Source organism: Armigeres subalbatus, chromosome 2, assembly GCF_024139115.2.
Source record: "Armigeres subalbatus isolate Guangzhou_Male chromosome 2, GZ_Asu_2, whole genome shotgun sequence".
Taxonomy (NCBI): domain Eukaryota; kingdom Metazoa; phylum Arthropoda; class Insecta; order Diptera; family Culicidae; genus Armigeres; species Armigeres subalbatus.
The window spans coordinates 36,092,820-36,110,695 of NC_085140.1; the positions used below are offsets into that span (position 1 = coordinate 36,092,820).

Genomic DNA, 17,876 nt, shown 5'->3' on the forward strand with positions numbered 1-17,876 from the left:
CATTGACAACAGGTGGGCGGTGGCGCTATGCCGGAACATCGGGTTGTGACTTTCGGATTATTTTTTCATTAATAATCTTTGAATCATAATAATGTTTCAATCAATTTACATCAAGTTTGTTGAAGAATTGAAGCTAGGCACTTGAAGGGTTATTATCGAAAAAGATTTCTTTTACTCTATCATATGTAATTGTATACTCACAGTGTACCAACAACCATGTAGATGCTTCCCCCTTTCCAGTTTCGATTCAATGACTGCTCTAATGATGCTTAATAACTACTCATAAGTCATAACTTATTTGATTTCGTGGTTAGTAATCCACTGTAACTAGTGACACTTGGCTCATTCTTTATTTTCGGTTGACTGAGCGACGGACTGACTGAATGACTAACGACAGTGACGGCAATGACCACTTATCCGACAAAAGGAATGATCTTAATTAGACTGAGCAGCACGCTTAGCGATGAGGCGTTGAATTAAGTGATTTCCTTCCTAGAGTTTGGGCAGACAGTGTTCCAGTGAAATGCCGCATTAGTGAGAGAAAATACACTCTATTAGTTGGTGACGTGCCTGCGTGCGGATTTGAACAGGTTTTCTGTAAAGTGGAGTTTAATACTGTGGCGATATTTAGTGAAGTAAATCTACGGGATTTCCAGCAGGAATTGTGGGGAATTCCATTATTCGTCCGAGTGTTGACCATCGAAGAGTGGTCATATCGAAATGAGTAAGCTGAAAAAAGGTAAGACTTTTTATATGTATCTTGATATTATCCCATACCATTCTTAGCTTAACTTTGCTAAGCTTAGGCTGACTGTACACATATCAATATATGCATTGGTACACCGTGTTTGATCAGAACTAGTGTAAATGTGGCCCTCCTTAGCCGTGCGGTAAGACGCGTGGCTACAAAGCAAGACCATGCTGAGGGTGGCTGGGTTCGAATCCAGGTGCCGGTCTAGGCAATTTTCGGATTGGAAATTGTCTAGATTTCCCTGTAAGTTTACATACCTTACTTACTTATGAATCCTGTACACCTCCGGTGGTGCAAAGGGCCGACTTGGAAGATCTCCATCCTGAGCGTTGCCCAGCTCTCGCTTTAATCTGTTGTTGTAGATTTCGGTCGACTTCTTTTATTACTTTATTGAGGATTCGCCGCCAAGAGCCTCTGGGTCTGCCTCTGCTGCGATGTCCCGCTGGGTTCCAGTCTAATGCTTGTTTACAGATTTCGTTTCCGCCCCTACGTAGAGTGTGGCCGACCCAGCCGATCCCGATCGATCCCGAATTTCTGTTGCTATCGGCCTCTGGTGACAACGACGATGGAGCTCGTTGTTTGAGATCCAATTGTGGGGCCAACATGCCCAAATTATATACCGCAGGCATCTGTTGATGAACACCTGCAGCCGTTGAGTGTTCTCCACTTGTATATCATGTTTCGCTAGCGTATAACAGCACAGATTTTACGTTGGAGTTGAAAATTCGTATTTTGGTGCGTTCACTTTTCTGCCTGTTTTTCCAGATATTTCTTAAGCTCGCAAAGGCAGCCCTTGCTTTCTTCATCCGTGCGCTTATGTCGATCTTGGTACCGCCGTCTGACGCCACTTAGCTACCAAGATATTGGAAGCTTTCAACATTCTCCACTGCAATTAATTGCATTTTATTCGGCAACTCGGCCGAACGAAAACCATTTTTTTGTTAAATATCTTGGCTGTGCATATGTTTCGAAATGGACAAATTGATATGAAATTTGCGAATAAGAATCCACGTATCTTGGAGGGACTCGAACCCTCAACCTCCTACTTTCTAGATAGGCGTGATAACCCCAACACAACAAGACCACTTAAATGTCACGTTTGCGGAAAAGCCATCAGAATCCGAGTACCAACCTCCACCACGGTAAGCTCTCTTTTCTGCAAATTGAATATCTTTCGGATGCTTGATTTGTCCAATCTCCACATGTGCTTTACTGTTGTATATCCACAATCAAGCGAGTGCGAGTGGTCTTGTTGTGTAGATGTTATCACGCCTATCTAGAGAGTAGGAGGTTGAGGGGTTGAGTCCCTCCAAGAAGACACGTGGATTCATTTCGCAAATTTCATATCAATTTGTCCATTTCGAAATATATGCTGTGCATATGCACAGCCAAGATATTTAACAAAAAAAAATCTCCACAGGTTGCTCGGCTACTGTGAAACTGGAAGGGGTCACTGTGTTTACATCCAACGATTTGTTTTTGTTGACGTTGATGACTAAACCTGGCGAAGAGGAGCGCTCGGCTTACTCAGAGGGGCGACACAGCTGTCAAAATCCATAGACTGAACCCAAACATCCATCTTAATGTGTATGCAAACTGCAATGCCAGCGCCCCTTAACGAATATCATTCGATGCCTGGATGATGCTCATTCGGTTGCTTGGAAGGGGGATGACAAACATCCATAAGCAAATCATACGATAGCAGGATGATTTTCTGACCAGAAGCGGATTACGTGTTGAATCACTTCTATATGAATTCGGAAACGGTACTCGAATGAAATTGTTATATTTTGTAGCAGATTCAAATGACTGGGCGTTTCGTTTTTAATTGTTGGAATAAAAAAAGTAAAAACGTAATTTTAATAATAAAGATTTAGGTTTATTAGCTCATAATATGTGTTGACACAGGCACAATTAGTCATCTATAATATGCTTTACATTGAAAATTGTAAAATAGCCATAGAAACGGAACGTGATTAGCGGATTTTATTCTGTCACCGTTCATATCGGAAGGATGCTATCGCAAAGTTAATTAAAGTCAATTAAACTTGAAAGATCTGGAGCGATGAACCGCTGCCACCGGAGATCTGGAGAGATGAACCGCTGCCACCACATGTTCATAGATTTTTTGACATAGATCCATCCGAAATCCACCACTTCTGCTGTTGATTTCTCCGAGGATTTCTCACCTTCTCCGTAGATGCCATATTTCTGGAAAGTCAAACATACACAAAACTTGTATAACTATTTATTTATCTTTTTAGAACGCTCTTACCTTCTCACAATTTACCGTTCTTACAAACGATTTTTTTCACGCGATCGCGACCAACTTCCACCAACGGATTGAATTAAACAAATGGCGCACGAGCAAACGAGTAATCAGCGCGGCGGTATCATGCATATCTATTTCGTATCATTTCTAAACCGAATGATTTTCGTTATAGGGCGCATGCATAACACGTTTCATTAGGTTTTCTGGTGATTTTAATTCGATGCGTCGCATTTCGCATATTAGATGACAAATCATCCAACATCAGTTTAAAAATTTGTTTGTTGCCTGGATGATTTTCATTCAAAGTACCGATTACGCAGCAGTCATCGCCGATTGTCATACGATTATAGGATGAGCATTTTTTGGAAACAACGGTATGACGTTACATTCTTTAACAGGAGGAGGTTTGGGTTCAGTGTAGATAACCCATCTTCCTCACATATGTTTTGGTACTTTCGATTTTGGTACCCACTTTTTAAATCTTATTAGAGTAAGCGGATAGTTGTTCGAATCTACGTATTTCCGATAATTAACTTTTCCTCAACGAAAACTTGCAATTATTTCTTTATTATTCTATTTCGTTATTATTTTTTCAATATAAGATAATGATAAATTCTTTATTGAATGTATTCGGCTTCATTTCGTATGGATGCTCATTTCGGATATTCTTCTTTTATGTATATTCAGCAGTCAATTGAATTATCAATCTTTCTATTGGGGTAGACCGCATCGTGCTTTCGTGCTGTGCGGTTCTTTCTCTCTTTGCGGAAGGAAGTTTTTAATACTACCCGAAGCTATTTTAATTTCAACGGTGCTTCTTAGCGCTATTCGTACCCACTGATCCCGTTACGATCTTTGCAAGGACCCGTGCCTTCGTTTTACGTTGGACCCGTTTGCGGAAGTAAAATTCCGACAAGCGGTGGTAATCCTGCAGGGACACCGTTCTGGGAAAAACCTCTTAGAAGGTCACGTCTCCACGCTCAGCCATGAGCATTAATAAAAACAAGAGGAAGGGAGTCTCTGAATTCTCCACTTCCTTCAAAGAAACAAGGTTTCAAGACCGTCCTGCCAAAGCGCGGAAAAATAGAAGGAAGCTGGAGAATTCAGATATTCCTTCTAACTCTAATATCGGAAATAATTCTTCTCCAATCGAACTGAGCAATCAGTTCGATTTGTTTAATGATGAATTGAGCAAATCGAATCTACCTCTAGCCCAGGTGATTCGATTCATGCGAAAACAAAGGATTCCCCAATTGTGGTATCTGTTGCCGAGTTTTCTGGCTTCCGGAATGAGATTTTAAGTAACCTTCAGGGATCAAGGTTTCATTTCAGATTGCTAGGAAGGGTGACTGCCGCGTTTTGCCGGGATCCTTTGACGATCGCAAACGTCTTCTTCAGTATTTAACTGAGAAGCGCCATAAATTCTTCACATACGACGACAAAACTGAGCGATTGTTCAAAGTCGTCTTGAAAGGTCTCCCCAGTGATGATAAATCACTGGATGAGATTAAATTTGAAATTTCTCAATTACTTGGATTTTCACCAGTCCAAGTAATTAAGATGAAAAAGAAATCCCACTTCGGTACTTCCCAGAGGGCATTTCTCAAGAATTTTATTTAGTTCATTTTAACAAAAGTGAACTAAATAATATGAAAAGTTTGAAAAGGCCTGTATTATGTCTCATGTCCGTGTTACATGGGAACATTTCCGCAGGCCTGGGGAAATTTCCAAAACCCCACCCAGTGCCGTAAGTGCCAAAAGTGGGGTCATGGAACCAAACATTGTCACATGGATGCTAAATGCATGATTTGTGGTGGAACCTCTCACGCCAAGGACGCATGTCCTGTGAGAGAAGATTCCAATAAATTTAAATGTGCTAATTGTGGGGCAATCATAAATCCAATTTCTGGGAATGCCCTTCACGCAAAAGTTTTGAATTCCCGTGCAAAATTGATGACGGGAAATTCCAATCGGATCACAGATTCGACGGGTAGAAATTTTTCAAACGCTCAAATTTCGAAACCGGTTACCGGTCGAGCAATTCATACCCACAATTCACAAACAAATTTTGCCGCTCGTCAACGGGTAGCAAGCACTTCAGTAAATTCCAATTTTTCCAATGTACCTACGTATGCAAACATCGCTGCTGGTAGACAAAATTTCTCTTCTCAAAATGAGGTTTATACCCATGTCCCAACGGAAAATAACGGTCATGTTGCCGATTCAGGTAGCATGACAGCTTCCGATTTTGATTTTTTAACTGAACAATTGCATCACATGATTGATGCAATGTTCAAAGCAAACACCATTCCTGAAGCTGTTCAGGTTGGTATAAAGTACACACAAAAAATTTGTGACATGGTCACTTTTGTATATATTATTTTTAGATTTAAATGTATATTATTTGCTATTATTATAAATATATTAGATTGTTATCATATTTTGGATGCTTCAATGTTAATTTATTCTTTGTGTTAAATTTGTTTATCATTATTATAATGCTCGTTCAATGCTAAATACACTTAATTCCCATAGTTCACTTAAAATATATTGCGATAATAAATGTCACCATTCCGAATAAAATGCACCCTACTTAAATCCGCATAATTGGCATACAAGAATGTCGCCTTAGGAAATTATAACAGTCAAGCCATCGTTCCCCAGCCACCACCAAAACCGATCTAGCTCGAAAAGTCCAAAGTTCAATACCGAACCATTCTCTTTTTAACTGGTCCGCACGCATGTGCGATGCTAATGAGGGAATTATCCAGACGGCATAAGTGTGAAAGAGATGTAGCTTCAGGTGACACGAAGGAAAGGTTGATGAGAGTTGATTGTTCGAAAAGGTCGTTGAATCACTTCTGATTTGACGCACTTCCGGCCACGAAGACCGTGATAGTCGCATTTAATCTGAGGACTTTTGGACTTCTACTCGTTCACTTTGACTTGAACCGTGGAAGAGGCGAGAGTGCGAGTAGTTAGTACTTATATGTACTTAGTGTCGCGGTGTGTTTAATTTGGTACGTTTAAATGTGAGAAGTCTTAAGATTAAAATTAAAGTTAATTCTGTTCCTTCCGTGTAGCCCAAAGTTCATCATTAGGGTCAAAGGTGACGTGCGGTCAACTTTTTGTGTGTGCGAATTGTGTGTAGAAAAGGTAAATTCATTGTGATGTTTGTGTGGAGATTTTTAATTGATTGCGTCGAAACAGCCGTTCGACGGCTTTTTGTCTAGGATCGATTCTATCGATATCCAGGCCAGCTCGGCACACCGCAACTTTTCGCCAAGCGCGCTCTCGACCCCACGCTTCATCGTCAAGGGTCCCGGATCTGGGGAGATCTCGGAAGGGAGGTTCGATTCTCCGGCAGAGCAAAGGCTTTTTTTTGTAAATCCCAACCCGTGGAAACCGTCCACGAAATCGACGTCCCCGCGTCGAATGCGAGCGCCATACTCCGTTGTCGGCGTGATTCGCAGCACCAGCACGGAAGCCGTCCGTCTTGGAATCCCCTTAAGCGCAGTTCATTATCATCGCCCCGGCCACCATTCGTCGGTATAGGACCACCTGCCGGCCGGGAAGCTGCAAGGACTACGGTACCGTGAGTAGAAAACAAGCATGCATGCATATCTCCACACACACACGAGCTCGATAATCACAACGATAGCCTAGGCTAGCCATCGCTAGATCCAAAAATAGAAAACCGCACACAAGTAGGAAGCTAGGAAGAGAAAGAGGGAAGAAGGAAGTGAAGAGTAGTGAGGAAGGAACGAATATGAATAAAACCCTAGGGTAATTGAAACCGCAATAAATGTATATCTGTCTTGTTTCCGTTGAATAAATGCGTTTCCGTTAAGTAAAGCTTCCATGTAACGATAATTGTAGTCCGAAGGATTTCTCATGTTTTTCGCGTCGTTCTAATTGTAGTTTTTGTTCAGTGTTGTATTCCAGGTTGGGCTGGCCGCTAAATCAGCCTCGGCACTCACCTGTCCTAGACGGTCATACGATTTGGGAAGAGAAGAAGTCCGTCCGGTGAGGATAGCTCGTGAGTGGTGTTTTTGTGGGTTTTCGGTAGAACGACGGTTAGCATCAGCATTTTCCTCGGGTTCCTTGAGGCAGAATCTTTCCCTTATTCCCGACAGATGGTCCCCTTATAGCTCAGACACATAATAAAACCCGCCCTGAGGTTGGGTTTCGCCGGGCATCTTAAAAGCGACGGACGGTCCTCTTTGAGGTGGCGCTTAAGCCGTCCGTTTTTCGAGCTGGGTCACGAATCGGTGAGCGGAACTGCTAGCGCAAATTACGCGCTATAAATTGTTATCGGACTCCGTTTTAATGGATCTAAATAATTGTGTGAAAGTTCTAAATTGGAATGCCCGCTCTCTAAAGGGTAAGGAAGATGAATTATTCAACTTCCTAACAGTTCATAATGTGCATATTGCCATTATAACAGAAACTTATTTAAAGCCCGGACTCTCCATTAAAAGAGATCCAAATTATTTTATTTACAGAAATGATCGTCTTGACAGCGCCTGTGGTGGGGTCGCCATTGTCATTAATAGACGTATCAAACATAAATTATTTTCTTCGTTTGAAACCAAAGTTTTTGAAACCTTGGGAGTTTCTGTTGAAACAAATTTTGGACAATTTTCCTTCATTGCAGCCTACTTGCCTTTTCAATGCAATGGGCAGCAAAAGAATTTGTTGAAAGCTGATCTCCAAATTCTGACTCGCAACAAATCAAAATTCTTCGTAATTGGTGACTTCAATGCCAAACACCGTTCATGGAATAATGCTCAAAGCAATTCCAATGGTAAAATTTTATTTGAAGATTGTTTTGCGGGATATTATACTATTCAATATCCCAATGGACCAACTTGTTTTTCTTCCAGTCGAAATCCTTCTACAATTGATTTAGTTTTAACGGATTCAAGTCAGCTGTGTGGCCGATTGGTAACTCATGCTGACTTTGACTCCAATCACCTTCCTGTGACATTTGAAATCTCACAAGAAGCCATTTATAATCCAATCAGCTCTACTTTTAATTATCATAGAGCTGATTGGGATTTATATAAAACGTATATCGATAGGAATTTTGATGTTGATATTCCTCTCGATACCAAAAGTGATATTGATAATGCTCTCGTATCTTTGACAAATTTAATTGTCGAAGCCAGAGGCATTGCAATTCCGAAATGTGAAATTAAATTCAACTCCATTATTATTGACGACGATCTTCAGCTACTGATCCGTCTTAAAAATGTGAGGCGAAGGCAATACCAAAGAACTCGCGATCCCGCGTTGAAAGTTATTTGGCGAGATTTGCAAAATGAAATTCAAAAACGTTTCGCTATTCTGAGAAATACCAACTTTGAGAATAATGTCTCGAAGTTGGATCCCAGTTCGAAACCCTTTTGGAAATTAACAAAAATTCTTAAGAAACCTCAAAAGCCAATTCCAGCGCTTAAAGAGGGAAATAAAATTTTATTAACAAATGGCGAAAAGGCTCAAAAACTTGCTCAGCAGTTCGACAGTGCCCATAATTTTAGTCTAGGTCTCACTAGTCCAATTGAGGATCAGGTTACACGGAGCTCCGAAGACATTCTCAATCAAGAGAATGTTTTCGACCCTTCGTTGGGAACTAATTTGGATGAAGTGAGATCTATTACTAGAAAATTTAAAAATATGAAAGCTCCGGGTGATGATGGTATTTTCTACATACTTATCAAAAAACTTCCTGAGAGCTCTTTATCCTTTTTAGTCAATTTATTTAACAAATGTTTTCAATTGGCATACTTCCCAGATAAATGGAAAAACGCCAAAGTTGTTCCTATTTTGAAGCCGGACAAAAATCCAGCTGAGGCTTCTAGTTATCGCCCAATCAGTTTGCTTTCTTCAATAAGCAAACTGTTTGAAAAGATTATTTTAAACAGAATGGTGGTTCATATTAATGACAATTCTATTTTTGCTGATGAGCAATTTGGTTTTCGCCATGGGCATTCAACCACTCATCAGTTATTAAGAGTAACGAACTTAATTCGGCTCAACAAATCTGAAGGATATTCGACTGGAGTTGCTCTTCTTGATATAGAGAAAGCATTTGACAGTGTTTGGCATGAAGGTTTGATTGTAAAATTGATGAATTTTAATTTTCCTCTGTACATCATTAAACTGATCCAAAATTATTTATCAGATCGCTCACTGCAGGTAAACTATCAGAATACTAAATCTGATAGATTACATGTAAGGGCTGGTGTCCCCCAAGGCAGCATACTGGGGCCCATATTGTATAACATTTTACTTCTGACTTACCTGATTTACCACCAGGGTGTCAAAAGTCTTTGTTTGCAGATGACACGGCCTTTCAGCCAAAGGGCGAAGCCTTCGTGTCATTTGTAGTAGATTGCAAAAAGTTTGGATATTTTCTCCACTTACTTGCAAAATGGAAAATTTCCCCGAATGCTTCCAAAACTCAGCTTATAATTTTCCCACATAAGCCGAGAGCTTCTTATTTGAAACCTTCTAGCAGACATATTGTCACTATGAATGGGGTTCCAATTAATTGGTCTAGCGAAGCCAAATATTTAGGACTTCTGCTGGACCAAAATTTAACTTTTAAAAATCACATTGAAGGCCTTCAAGCCAAATGTAACAAATATATTAAGTGTCTATATCCACTTATAAACAGAAAATCAAAACTTTGTCTTAAGAACAAACTTTTGATTTACAAACAAATTTTTAGACCAGCCATGTTGTATGCTGTGCCAATATGGACTAGTTGCTGCAATACCAGAAAGAAGGCACTTTCAGGATTCAAAAAAAATTTTTGAAAATGATTCTGAAGTTGCCTCCGTGGTATAGTACCAATGAACTTCATAGAATTTCTAATATTAAGACATTGCAACAAATGTCCAACAAAATTATTTCCTATTTTAGACAAAAATCGTTGCAATCTTCTATTGCAACGGATAGCTCCTCCTACTTTAGTACAAATTAAGTAAAGTTTAGTTTAAGATCAAAACATTGTATTTCCTGCATTGTTCAATTCAACCAGGAGAAAAATCCTTACTGCCAGAGGCAATTGAAATGTATTAATAATAGCTAAAAATGTAACATAGCAAATAAGGATGATAGTGTTAAGAAAACACGGAACACCTAGTCTAAGAGATGAATGCATGTATTAGATAATTAGCAAATAAAAAGAAAAAAAAAAAAAGATCTTTCTATTGGGATTTTGGAATTGCGTTATTGCCGTCTTGTAACTCAACAGTCATACACTAGTTCCTTGGATTTTGGGAGAAGGACGAAAGCAGTGAGACAGTTGAACTTGTAGCAATAAATACATAACGAAAGAGTAAAGGAAAAAATGATTGATTCTATCGCTGAGTCGCTGAATGCAGTTTCATTTACGCTTACAAACCACTGACTACACAATCGCAGGCGTCAAGCAACGGCACAAAATCGCTTTCGCCAAGCGACGGTCGCGTCGCATTTATTAGGGGGAATCTTTATTTGGAAATAAATAACAGATGGACATTCTTAACATTGGACATTTAACATTGCCAAAAATTGATATTTTTATTTACCACAAATCTTTTCACTTTCTTCTACATTTTTCAATTTACTTTAATCTGAGAAAACTTGCTGTGATACGCAGGCTACGCAGCGCATTCTATTCTTGACATGGTTTGTTTTTGAGGGATATTAACTCAGGCGGTCATTCATCCCTAACTGTTGGTCTATTCTTGACATTGCCGTAGCTGCTGTTTTATCCTGAAGCGGAGTGGCTGCGTAACGTCCGGTTTTGGGATATTAATTCCTTTCCCAAGGTTCTCCGCAAATTGGCATTTCAAAAAACTTTAATTTTGAGAAAATGGCAAAACTTTTCAGTGCTTGGCTTCTTTATATCACAATGGTTTGGGACCTAGAATTTTTTACAGATGATGACATTTTTTTCATCGAATTTTAACACCGGACGATGCACAAACGTTTTCGTAGCCAAAAATATTCCCCTTTGCAAAATTTGAGCTAAATCGGACATGGGTTGCTCAAAATTAATCAAAACTTTTTTTTCTCTCACAGGGGGGTATTTTTGTTTTGTTTTTTGATTCCAAAGGATTCAAAATGCAAGTAGCTTCGAAAAAAATTCTTATGGCGAAAATAATTTAAAAACCGGACGTTACGCAAACATTTCCTAAGCCCTAAAATATGCCCCTATGCAAAATTTGAGCTCCATCGGACATGATTTAGGGGTGCTCAAAATGTTGCTATCAAAGTTTTGAATTTTTTGTAACTTTGAAAACTTTTGAGATCAGATTTACGGAGAAAATTATCAGATTGCTAGGCAATGTTTATTACACTGAGGTTTATTTTTACGCGGTTATTAGAAAGATCAAAGATCAAGAAAACTGTTAATACAGAAACACGCTTCATGTCATTGCGGAACTTTCTTTTCAACGGAAATAAAACGATTTTTCACGTCGGTTTTTTTAAACAACGCGGTTTATTTTACGCGGTTTTGATTTACATTGAAAAAGATCGACGTAAAAAACCTTGAACTTATTGAACATAAGTGAAATAGATAATCCTGATTTGTAAAATAAATAAGTAAAGGAGTTTGAAAAGTAATTCAAGAAATTACGCGAGTAATGTAAAAGAAGGAGTTGTTATATTGACATACTGTTTTATTCAATAAATTACATGGTTCTTCTTAATGAGCTCAGATTTTGTCGGAAATTTGTACATTTTTAGATGTTCCTCAACTAACTGTAGAATATACTTTTTTTTATCCTCATCTACCGAGAGTTTGAAATTATAATCTTTTATCAATGCTACACCTCGTTCTGCATTGTCATTCACTACTTCTAGGCTTCGAACTCTCTTCTTGGCAATTTGATTTTTATTTATTACCATACTAAGGCCGGAGTGGCCTGTGTAATACATAAAAGTCGTAGTCTTGGGCTAGTCTACCGTCTTGTAGCCGCCAAATGTTTAGCCGCGGCGGACGACTCCGACGCGTGTTGATCACCGTCGAGAGTTTTGAGCGCAGGCATACTGCAACGAGGTAGTGGTCGGATTCAATATTCGCACTGCGGTAAGTGCGTACCTTCGTGATGTCGGAGAAGAATATACCGTCGATTAGAACGTGGTCGATTTGGTTTTCCGTTTCTTGATTAGATGATTTCCATGTGGCCTTGTGGATATTCTTGCGGGGCAAGAAAGTGCTTCGGACTATCATTCCGCGGGAGGCTGCAAAGTTTATGCATCGTTGGCCGTTGTCGTTCGATACGATCTATACATTTCCTCCCATCCTACCTCAGTATGTCTGCTCCAGCTGTGCATAGCACTCTTCTTTCTCGTCGTTGAGTCTCCTTTCGTGTGGGCAGTGCACGTTGGTTATGCTATAGTTGAAGAAACGGCTTTTTATCCTTAGCTTGCACATCCTTGCGTTGATTGGCTACCACCCAATCACACGTTGGCGCATCTTGGCCAGCACTATGAAGCCGGTTCCCAGCTCGTTGGTGGTGCCACAGCTTTGGTAGAAAGTAGCTGCTCGATGCCCGCTTTTCCACACTTTCTGTCCTGTCCAGCAGATTTCCTGAAGCGCTACGATGTCCAAATGGCGGGGATTAATTCATCGTAGATCATCCTGTCGCAACCTGCGAATCCTAGCGACTCGCAGTTCCATGTTCCAACCTTCCATCTTCCATCTTCTATGTCGTTCGTAATGGTTGTTTTTAAAGGCGGCTTATTGGGCCTGCGCAACCTCCTGTCTCGTCGAAGGGCCGTCGTGTCAGGTCTGTTTAGCGTCCCACCTAACACCAGGATTTGGGCTTGTGCGCTTTGAGCGGCATACGGTCGCTTTGGCGGAGCCTACTTGCGGATACATGCAGCTTTTTATAGAGGTTTAACAGAGCCCACTGTCAAACCCCACCACATCCTAGGCTGGCACCACAACTCGATGGCGTGGGGAGGGATCGTCAAGCTCTTGGACATAGTCCCTGCTGCCCCTAAATGGCAATTGGCAATTTGATACTCCTCTGAAATATTCCAATGCGTAACATCGATGTCAAGTATAGACAGTATAGTATCATTTTTTTTCGAGACGTATACCTCCTGAAAATAAAGTTTTTTGCTTCCAGGAGCTACTGTAAAAACTTCAGTTAGATCCGTCAAGTCTAAGTGGACGCTCAACGAGGGCGAAGTTTATATGGGAAAAACCGACTAAATATTTGAAAAAATGCATACTTTCCACTTTTTATCTCTAGGTGGCGCTGTAGTCATTCAATCCCGCTCATTAGTGACATTTACAATGTTTACACTATTGCGAAGAGGCTCCCGAAAACCGCGAGTGATTTTATCAAAAAATGAAAAAAGTTATAGAATGTAGAGTAAATGTTGGTTTTTCAGCTGGGGGAAAACGCGCCATCCAGCTATTCTACATGCAGAATCGATCGAATCGAATTGGTACGATTTACTTCGTTTGTTCAATACTAGTTTTGAAATTTACTGAAATTAACGATATTAGGGCTCACTACCTTTTTCGATCGACTTTGTATAGGAATTTGCTGGATGGAGCTTTTCACTTCGAGGGAATAATTGATTTTTTTTTCAACTTGTTTCATCTACTGTGGTCCTGGTGGAATGTTGTTGCATGAACTGAATCAGTGTTGAATTTGTCCGAATGCGTGGTTAATTTAACTGAAAATTTGTGGTTGTTTTAAAAACATGACGTAGTCTACAAAATAGTAACCGTTACCATGGAATTTTTCTCAGTGTATCCAGCTTTCCACGCTCACCATAATGGCGGATGCTATAAAAAGTTTGACAATAACTGTTTCCCGACACTGAACTGGAATTTCGATCAGAGCAAACATTGCTATCCCCGTTACCAACGACATCCATTAGGTTGTTTATTTTTAAACAACAAGGATATTTGCGCAAGAATTAAAGCTGTCAATTAAAGTCATTGATAAATTTACTAATTTCTTTCTCATTTCAGACATTATTGATACCAAAACTATATGATTGATGCCAGAACATATGATTCAAACCATATTACTAAATGCTCTGACAGGAAGTTTACTGAACTGGAATTCCAACAGATAGTATTGGATTTTCCTATGACCCCTGTTATACTCATTGTGCCCAGCTCTCAACCACATATCGTGTCCTCAAATTTTAACAATAGGGCTCCACTCCACTGACTAGTGGTTTGAAATAACATCAAAAATTTTTTTCAAGACCCTGCGATAACTTCAATGTCGCTCTATGTTCTCATGATTGTTCTCTACACCACATTTTCCGGGTATTCCCCCAAAGACGAATCCCATACAAATAAGCCATAGGTCACAGCAGAAAACAGTTTCAAATTCCCAATATAGCATTTTAAGCTGGGAAGTATCTTCAACATGAGTATTTTTAAGAGAAAATCTATCGGACTTTGCTTTACCTTGCTCTCGTTTTCTGACACCAACGAACGAACTCCGAGACGAATTAATATACTTTTGATAATTGAACATTATACATTATTCGTCATGATTACAGTGATTATACATAGCACTGCTTTATGCAAAGTTTTGTTTTTACAATGAAGCATACCTCAAATACGGCTGTACGCAAACTGTGGACTATGCAAAAATGAATGCCAAATACTTCTTAATAACTACAGATAGGGTTATTCCTAATACATATGTAACGCTTAGTTTTTCAACCAAACTGAAAGAGCGTTTCATTACGCAATCCCCGAAATGCTAGAATACTACGTAGTCTCTTTAAAAACCAACAAACGACTTATGCGCCACTCCCCAGGGAGGTCGAAAGCGGGAGATATTTCAGGGATGCCCGGCCTGAAACTCCAAATCTGCGGGCGAGTCTATCGAAACTACTTCATACCAAAGCAAGGGCTAACTAAAGAAGAAAATCACTCAAAATCGCATTTCAAAACTTTTATTACTAGGTAATTATGACGCAAAATACTTCCATGGGATTTCCACGGCTTCATCAGTGGCGAAAGCCTTAATTTATCCAGTATTTTGCGCTCGGTAATGGCGGCCGAGTGAGTTCCGATGAGTGCCTTTTTGACATTCAAGAGGTAGAAAATATTTACGTATTTTAATCAATGTAGGCATTGATTCAGTAAGAAGCATCGGAACTCTTCAAACAAACAACAATGTCAAAAAATTTCCTTCAAGTTATTTAATGTTTTGGTATAAATAGTTTTCCCATGATTTTTTTGTGACATTTTTTTTTATTTCCTAGGAATTTGGAAACCATAACCTTACACGGAGCTATCATGAAAAAATATTGTATCTACTCGCCAAGTCCATCAAATCATTTATACTGAATTCGTTAAAGAATTGTTTTTATTTTACAGCTCGGCCATAGGATGTTAGAGCTGGAGACGAAAAAAAAACGCAAATAACTTTTATGAATCGATATTTGTTCACATCGATATTTGATCGCTTCTAGTGGTACAAACCACTATTGGTTCTGTTTCACGGAAGCTTTTTTTTGCCTTTCTCGTATACAAAGTATACGTAAAGGCTATATGATCGCTCCAAAAACAAACTTTTTATAGAAGTCCCGGAGACCCATAGTGTTATATACCGATCGACTCAGCTCGACGAATTGAGGTGATGTCTGTGTGTATGTGTGTGTGTGTGTGTGTGTGTGTGTGTGTGTGTGTGTGTGTGTGTGTGTGTGTGTGTGTCTGTGCGCACCAACCCAAAAAAAATGTCACTCATTTTTTAGGTACTTATCCTTATCCGATTTACTCGCAACAAGTTGCATTCGACGCAGGATACTCTACCATTGTTTCCTATTGAAAATTGGTCAGATCGGACTATGGGATCGGAAGTTATGGCCAAAATACCCCTCTTTTATAGAAAAATTGATTAAAAAATGTCACTCATGTTTCAGGCATTTATCCTCAACCGATTTGCTCGCAACAAGTTGCATTCGACGCAGAATCCTGTCCCATTGTTTCCTATTTGAAATTGGCCAGATCGGACTATGGGATCGAAAGTTAAGGCCAAAATACTTTTTTTACGGAATAATTGCATGAAAAATTGTCACTCATTTTTCGGGCACTTATCCTTAATAGATTTACTCGCAAACAAGTTGCATTCGACGCATAATAATCCTGTCTCATTGTTTCCTATTGAAAATTGGTCAGATCGGACTATGGGATCGAAAGTTATGGCCAAAATACTTTTTGCCTTTCTCGTATACTAAGTATACGTAAAGGCTATATGATCGCTTCAAAAACAAACTTTTTATAGAAGGCTCGGAGACCCATAGTGTTATATACCGATCGACTCAGCTCGACGAATTGAGGTGATGTCTGTGTGTATGTGTGTGTGTGTGTATGTGTGTGTGTCTGTGCGCACCCACCCCAAAAAAAATGTCACTCATTTTTCAGGCACTTATCCTTATCCGATTCACTCGCAACAAGTTGCATTCGACGCAGGATACTCTACCATTGTTTCCTATTGAAAATTGGTCAGATCGGACTATGGGCTCGGAAATTATGGCCAAAATACCACTTTTTTCTAGAAAAATTGAGTAAAAAAATGTCACTCATTTTTCAGGCACTTATCCTCAACCGATTTACTCGCAACAAGTTGCATTCGACGCAGAATACTCTCCCATTGTTTCCTATTGAAAATTGGCTAGATCGGACTATGGGCTCAAGAGTAATGGCCAAAATACTATTTTTATAATTCACGAGAAAGGCACCATCACCGCTAGGTGGATTAATCAGGGTTTTTATAAATCAAATAGTCAATTCCGTTCCATCAATCCCTTACATAAATCTTCCGGAGTCCGCAAATCGATGTGGAGTAATAAAACTGCTGGTAGTCTAACCGAATTGTACTATTCTTGTCACCTTGAGCAGTTATGGTTTTAAATGGTTGTAAGTTGTTGTAAGCTCGTAATGATCAATTTAACACTCTTGATTTGACGGGTTTAGTATTTTGAGAATTCATTAAAACTGCATATTTATCAACATTTGACTGCTTAGTGATTACAAATTGGCCAAGATAATAAAGGTAGATAATTGCGAAGGAAATAGTTTGTTTTATATATGTTTAAAATTTTAACCGGTATATTGCTACCACAGGGTTAACATTTTAACGTTTCCAGCTGGTTGCATTTGCTATGAAAGTAGTGGATTCATGTACGAATATCAGGACGAATGACTTGATATCGTTTGATATACACTCATTTTAGTTCGTAGCATCTCCATTGTCACCACGCTAAGGTAGAGGAATGTTGTGGCACATATTCCTAGAAAATAATATAAAATTAATTCAAAAATATACGCAAAAGCTATCAAATATTTGAAAACGGGTATACTATATAGAAAACATTTGACATTTTGTTTGTTGTAGACACCGGATGAGTGCCAATGTTTTTCAATTAATCTAGGCCTACATTGATTAAAATATGTAAATGTTTTCTACCTATTGAATGTCAAAAGGCACTCACTCTGCCGCCATTATGGAGCGCAAAATACTGGATTCAAACGCGTGTTTTGTAAGGAATTCAATTAACTCTATTAGTTTGTTTGATTATGCTATCGACCCGGGGTTTAACAATTTTAATTCCTGAATTGAGCTCAATTTCCTATTCTAGTGATCACTGACCTGTCTTAGACCCTTCTCACATGTTCGTCGACGTTAATCTTCTGAGAACCCGAAGCGGTTGTGACGAATTCCCAAGTCTGGTTTGGGGTTTGGATCCTGGCTACGTCAAAGCTTCTCTTTGCGGGTTACGCTTGCGCGACTCGTCCTCTCTCTCTCGGCTTAACTCTGAAGAGAGGTTAGAATCGATCAGTCGTGGATCGGTCCTTGA

The 17,876-nt window shown here is 39.4% G+C and overlaps 1 protein-coding gene across 3 annotated transcripts in view; it reads left to right on the plus strand.

The window, feature by feature from the left end:
• LOC134218455 (sodium-dependent dopamine transporter) overlaps positions 1-17,876 on the plus strand; it is a 123,937-nt gene that overhangs the window by 34,599 nt on the left and 71,462 nt on the right. The window contains exon 2 of one of the 3 annotated variants that reach the window (XM_062697460.1): positions 497-739. The exons of 1 other annotated variant lie outside the window; for it this stretch is intronic. In XM_062697460.1, coding sequence (XP_062553444.1) covers positions 721-739 — 19 coding nt within the window. In that variant the 5' untranslated portion in view covers positions 497-720. The remainder of the gene's footprint in view (positions 1-496; positions 740-17,876) is intronic. One more of the 3 variants, XM_062697461.1, reaches the window with a different exon arrangement.